The following is a 6,000-nucleotide window of genomic DNA, read 5'->3' as shown; positions in this document are numbered from 1 at the left end:
GCCCTGGTCCGGGAAGATCTCACATGCTGTGGAGCAACTAACCCCGTGTGCCACAGCTACTGAGACTGTGCTCTAGAGCCTGTGAGCCACAACTACTGAAGCCCATGTGCTTAGAGCCCGTGCTCTACAACAAGAGAAGCCACTGCAATGAGAAACTCGTGCACCACAATGAAGAGTAGCCCCTGCTCACCACAACTAGAGAAAAGCCCGCGCGCAGCAACAAAGACCCAACGCAGCCAAAAATAAATAAATAAATTTATTAAAAAATATACAAATACAGTGAAATTTATGTTGAATAGAAAAAAATACTGAATAATCAAGGTGAGTTGCCATCACTATAGAAAGGTGCAACAAGAAAATTTGAAGTCAAATTTCTTTGGAAAACAAGTTGTTCAAAATAAGTAAAGCAGTGAAGGCTATCATTAATTGGCGAAAAACATTAATGTACTTCTTGGAAATCTCAAATCTAACTCATAAAGTACTAAATACGTGTGTCTATAAAATATATATATGTATATTAAATGTATATGTATATATAAAACATTGCTGAAAGAGCTCTTTAAATATCAGACACAAGTCTCTTACTTTACAGATGAAGAAACTCAGGCACAAAGATATAGGATACTTAATTTTATGTGATAGAATACATTCAGGAATTTACAGAATTTCCATCACTCCACTTCTAAAAGGTATTATTTTGGTGGGTGCTATTTCCCAACATGTGTTAGCATACTCACATGGTGGTTCTTATACTGTGTGTACAGAATCCTGTGATTCCAGAGAGGTGTCTCAAAGGTCACAGGGAAGGAGGAAAGAAGAAGATGGGTGTAGTGGGTAGTGGGAATCACTCTTCATCTTGGATGGGTCTCCTTTTATCCATTTCATATACTGGGATTCTGCAAAGATTTCATTTAAAAAAGCATCCCTCTGCTAAGTATAAGTTTGCAAATCATTATAACCTCACCAGGATACAGCTGCTCCATGAAAGTCTTTCTCCACAGCTTAGAATCTGCACTGTGTCTAATCAGTTCTTCTTAATCATTTGGCAGCATCTGGTGAACCTCATGGACTTTCTTGCCAGAAAACATCATATAGGCATACATTTTTTTCTCCAAGTTTAGCCAGATTCATGGACTTCCTGAAGTCCATTAACAGATCCTGGGCTAATAACACCAACTCTAAAAGCTTTATTTAGAGGATTTAAATAAGAAATTTCTGGGTGAAAAAGAATAAGAATTTGGGAATAATATTAGAGTGTGTTTGGAAAAGATGGATATTTTTTAGCACAGCTTAACTTATCGGACCAATTTATCCTGCCTAATGAAAAACAAAATATACTTTTGACCAAACTTCAAGAAGCCTACGTACTCTTGCTGGCCATGCTGTTCTTTGGATTCATTGATGCACTCAGATACTGTGCTCGAGCAAATAAGTGAACAGCTCACGGTACTTGCTTTAGAGGCCATCTGTTCTTGAGGATATGAATACTTTTTAATACTTAGAGACTTTTACAACTTAACCACCTTTTCACCAGTTCTACACACACAGACACACACACACACACACTCACCACTTACTCTCCACTGGAATAAGTATCCCTTTGACTTACCTGGCTGGATCAGACTTGGCTGACTGAGACCTGGGCTGTCTGTCTAAGCTGCGTTCAGTCATGTAGGTGTTGTGAGGATCAATCAGGGGACAGTAAGGGTGTGCAGAGACATTGGGACTGTGGCACCAAGGGCTGCGATTGGGGAAAAGGGTTGGTGGGATTTCTTTTTCTCTGTAAAAGAAAAATTAAGCCCAAGTTGAACCCCAAAGGCACTTCATACAGTGGCATTAATAATGAAAGCTCAATTAGAGTGAATGTTCCAAGACCAGAGAATATGGCTTTTCTAGACTTTGTGGGAAGCACCATTATCACATCAGAAGCATTTGCCTACAAATGAATAACATAAATTCTGTTCTTTCAGCCACAGCCAGCTCTTGATCCAAGATGAAAATTCTAGATGATGCAAATCTTCCTCCATGTAAGCACTGCTAAAGGTGTGGTGATAACTTCATCTCTGCACTACTCCACGGCCTTACCTCTAACAGCAGTGCTGTTATGGAATGAAATGACCAGAGGGGTCTTAATATCACCCAGTGGAAATTGCCAACCTTTATCGTCCCAAGAGTACACCCTACTTGCTCTGTGTTTTTATGTTTTAAAACATAAAAGCTATTATGGTTTTTACGGTCTTATTCAAAATAGGGGGCTTCCCTGGTGGCGCAGTGGTTGAGAATCTGCCTGCCAATGCAGGGGACACAGGTTCGTGCCCTGGTCTGGGAAGATCCCACATGCCGCGAAGCAACTGGGCCCGTGAGCCGCAATTACTGAGCCTGCGCGTCTGGAGCCTGTGCTCCGCAACAAGAGAGGCCGCGATGATGAGAGGCCCGTGCACCGCGATGAAGAGTGGCCCCCACTTGCCACAACTAGAGAAAGCCCTCGCACAGAAACGAAGACCCAACACAGCCATAAATAAATAAAAAGTAAAACAAAACAAAACTTTAAAAAACAAAAAAAACCCAAAAAAAAACCAAAATAGGAGTTTTTTGGTCTTTATTGATTTACCGATTCTTCATATATCTACTTGTCAGCCAGTCACTCCCACCAGCTCAGCCCTTATTAATTGTGGGAAGGACTCAATTAAAAAAAAAAGAAAACAAGCAACTTTTACCTTGTAAGAGAAGCTCGAACTCGTTCCACCTGATATTTTGAGATATCTTTCTTAGATTGATCTTGTTTTTCTTTAGTTGTAGTTGTAGCTGCTGGCCAATGAAACATGTGCCTTTGAGATGTTGGACTTACTACTGAGCATCTGTCACATTCAATGTCAGTCTCTAATTTCTCCCATGCTTGCTTCCAGTGAATAGGAGTGTACCAGGCAACAGCCTAACAAAAATGATTTATTAACATGAAATACTATTGAAGTTAGATAGGCTTTTTTTTTTTAATGACATAGGCTTGTTGCAATAAAATTTCAAAGTCAAACTGTAATGTCATTTACATACTGTGTAAGGATTAGTGAAACACATGATGAGGCTGTAGTAAGACATCCTGGCCTTAGTTTCCAGTTGTGAAAATTACAAGCTGCATAACCTCAGGAAGATTAGTCACCTACTGTCTTGGGCTGTGTCCTTATATGTAAAATGGGGAGGGTGGTGGTGAGGGTGTTATATGAGGGTGTGGTGAGATTCAGTTAAGCTACTGAATTTTGTAACTATAAAGAACTATGCAAACAGTAGTTGTAATATTAATAAGTTAAATTTTTAATAGTTAAGAATCTATCTATCTATCTACCTATCTATCTATCTATCTATCTGTCTGTCTGTCTATCTATCTATCTAATCTTATTTGAGATGGGGAAATGGGCATTAGAACTAAAGACATGGAGAGGAAACCACATTCTCCAGGTTAGAGTCCTAGGTGGGCAGGTTTTTTTTTTTTGGTTTCCTGAATATGTGGCATATATGTGCACATACACGTGCAAAAATTATTCAGAAAAATCATGTGTAGGGACTAATAATTATGTTTTTGTTCAACATGAGAAAAGTTAGGCACTGAAGTGTGCCCTATCATTCTACTGATTCTCGTGATCTGTTTTTAGTTTATAAAATTAGAGGTTTGGGTTGATGCTGTAACCATTGCAAAACCCTTTGTTTGCCAGCTAAATAGACATAAAAGCAACACAAGGCAAGTTCAGCTAGGCTAGGCCTACAGCAAAGAAAGAGAAAGATGAAATCTTTCTTAAAAGGTTTAATTTCATGGATCACAGCAGGAAAACCCCACTTTTGGTTCAGTTCATCAGTTAGGGATTCTCCTTTTTTGCAGCACAAACATAGATATTTGCGTGGCAAATATGTTTATGATCTTTTGAGTGCCATCTCTCTCAATTAGATTGTAAGCCTTTCCTAGCCAAGGGCAATATTTTATTTCTTCCTGTATTATACGGGGCTTGAAAACATCTGACGATAATGACAGTGATAATGTGATAAAATGATAAGTTTTAATTTCACCTCTGGAATGTTGACCATATGAACCTTGTAGGCTCTTTTGTCTGGTTTTATTTTACTTTTGCCATTTTGCCTATCATGTGACCTTGAGCAAGCCATTTAACTTTCCAAGCCCCATTTTCTTCCTTTGTAAAATGCTTAAATAATCTGAGAATCAAAGGAGATAATGTACATATAAATAGCCCTTCAATGAGTTCCTACTGCACAGGAATGGTCTGTTCCATATCTGAATCTCTAATAGAAAACAGTGTATTGGGAAAGTCCCAGGCATTGAACCATATAAGATATCTATTAAATTTCTGACATATAATATAGAGGCTACAAATCATATAGGACAACAATGTGGTTGGTGAAAAATATCTAGCCCTGTTTAAAAATCAGTAGACTCGGGGCTACCCTGGTGGTGCAGTGGTTAAGAATCCGCCTGCCAATGCAGGGGACATGGGATTGAGCCCTGGTCCGGGAAGATCCCACATGCCGAGGAGCAACTAAGCCCGCAAGCCACAACTACCAAGCCTGCGCTCTAGAGCCCGCGAGCCACAACTACTGAGCCCGTGTGCCACAACTACTGAAGCCCGCACGCCTAGAGCCCGTGCTCTGCAACAAGAGAAGCCATCGCAATGAGAAGCCTGCACACCATGATGAAGAGTAGCCCCCGCTCGCCGCAACTAGAGAAAGCCCGCGCGCAGCAACGAAGACCCGACGCAGCCAAAAAAAAAAGAACTGGACACTGACTTCACCATTAGGTTTGCACAGGATTGTTGTACAATTTGGGCTTGTCCTAAATCTGTTTTGTTCCTTCCAAAGAAAATCTGATGGTGGCTGGTGCTTTGCTTCAGATGCTGCTGCCCAGACCTGTGAGAAAATAGTTAATAACAATTGCCATTGGAGTTCAACACAGTTTTATAAATGTCAGAGGGTTATTGCAACACATCGTTCTAAACAGGTGAGGTTTTTAAAATATAATGACTGTATAATATGTAATGTCAAGCTGTGTAACTGAACAGCTACTGTATGTGGTTTAAAGAAAAGCCCAAGAAAGAGGGGGGAACTCTCCAGTGTCACCTAAGCAAACCCTCTCTTTGTTTTTTCTTTAAAGATTATGTTTGTTCAGTTTTAGGAACTTAGGTATTTTATTTTGATAGTTAAATCATAAAAGCACAAAGTACTGTATGCCAAATTGAAGAAAGCTATGGAAATTTAATTATGGGTATTAATTTATATCCAGAGATGGACAAAGTGGCACAATTAACCAACAACAACCAAAAAATCACATTTAACAGAGAGATCAAGGGATGAAGAAACCACTGGTGCTAAGCCATCGTCTGACTGGGTAAATGAGTTTTTCCTGAACAAATCTAGCTCATAGTATTTATATCTTATACTCACTGTTACCGTGGAATTGGCCTGCATTATGATATTGGGAAGGAATTGGTACAGAGAGACTGTTTGTCCATCCACATTTTGTTGGAGAATATGATTTCCAATTTCCAGTTCTTTGTCAAGGGAAGAGTTAATGAGCTTCACGCATAAACCTTTGACATTCACTTCAGCTATTTTAATGTCTCCAAGAGCACTAGAAAATAAAACCCAAAGATTATAAGGTGCCTTCAGAAGAGCGTGTGTTTAGTTCACTTTAAGGACTGAATAATAAATATGCTTTGGAAGTTGATCCTAAGCTGTATATTCTGTTGGACAAATTCCATGTAGAAATAGTGTATTTTGTACCTTAAGCAAATGGCTTGATTTCTTAGTTCTGTTTGTTTATCTGTGCAACAAAATGATCTTTCACATAAAATAAAGAAAACTGTAAAAATGCTTTAGGTGGGCTTCCCTGGTGGTGCAGTGGTTGAGAATCTGCCTGCCAATGCAGGGGACATGGGTTCGAGCCCTGGTCTGGGAGGATCCCACATGCCATGGAGCAACTCGGCCCGTGAGCCACAACTG

The 6,000-nt window shown here is 39.6% G+C and overlaps 1 protein-coding gene across 1 annotated transcript in view; it reads right to left on the bottom strand.

The window, feature by feature from the left end:
• Positions 1 to 1,295: 1,295 nt before the first annotated feature.
• Positions 1,296 to 6,000, bottom strand: part of LMNTD1 (lamin tail domain containing 1) — a 423,286-nt gene continuing 418,581 nt past the window's right edge. The window contains exons 8-12 of the mRNA XM_057557559.1: positions 5,443 to 5,629; positions 4,789 to 4,908; positions 2,718 to 2,932; positions 1,610 to 1,780; positions 1,296 to 1,317 (exon numbers count right to left, since the gene is read on the bottom strand). Of these exons, the coding sequence (XP_057413542.1) occupies positions 1,296 to 1,317; positions 1,610 to 1,780; positions 2,718 to 2,932; positions 4,789 to 4,908; positions 5,443 to 5,629 (715 nt within the window). The remainder of the gene's footprint in view (positions 1,318 to 1,609; positions 1,781 to 2,717; positions 2,933 to 4,788; positions 4,909 to 5,442; positions 5,630 to 6,000) is intronic.

This window comes from Balaenoptera acutorostrata, chromosome 11 (genome assembly GCF_949987535.1).
Source record: "Balaenoptera acutorostrata chromosome 11, mBalAcu1.1, whole genome shotgun sequence".
In the NCBI taxonomy this organism is placed as follows: Eukaryota; Metazoa; Chordata; class Mammalia; order Artiodactyla; family Balaenopteridae; genus Balaenoptera; species Balaenoptera acutorostrata.
This window is presented reverse-complemented; position numbering and strand designations above follow the sequence as displayed.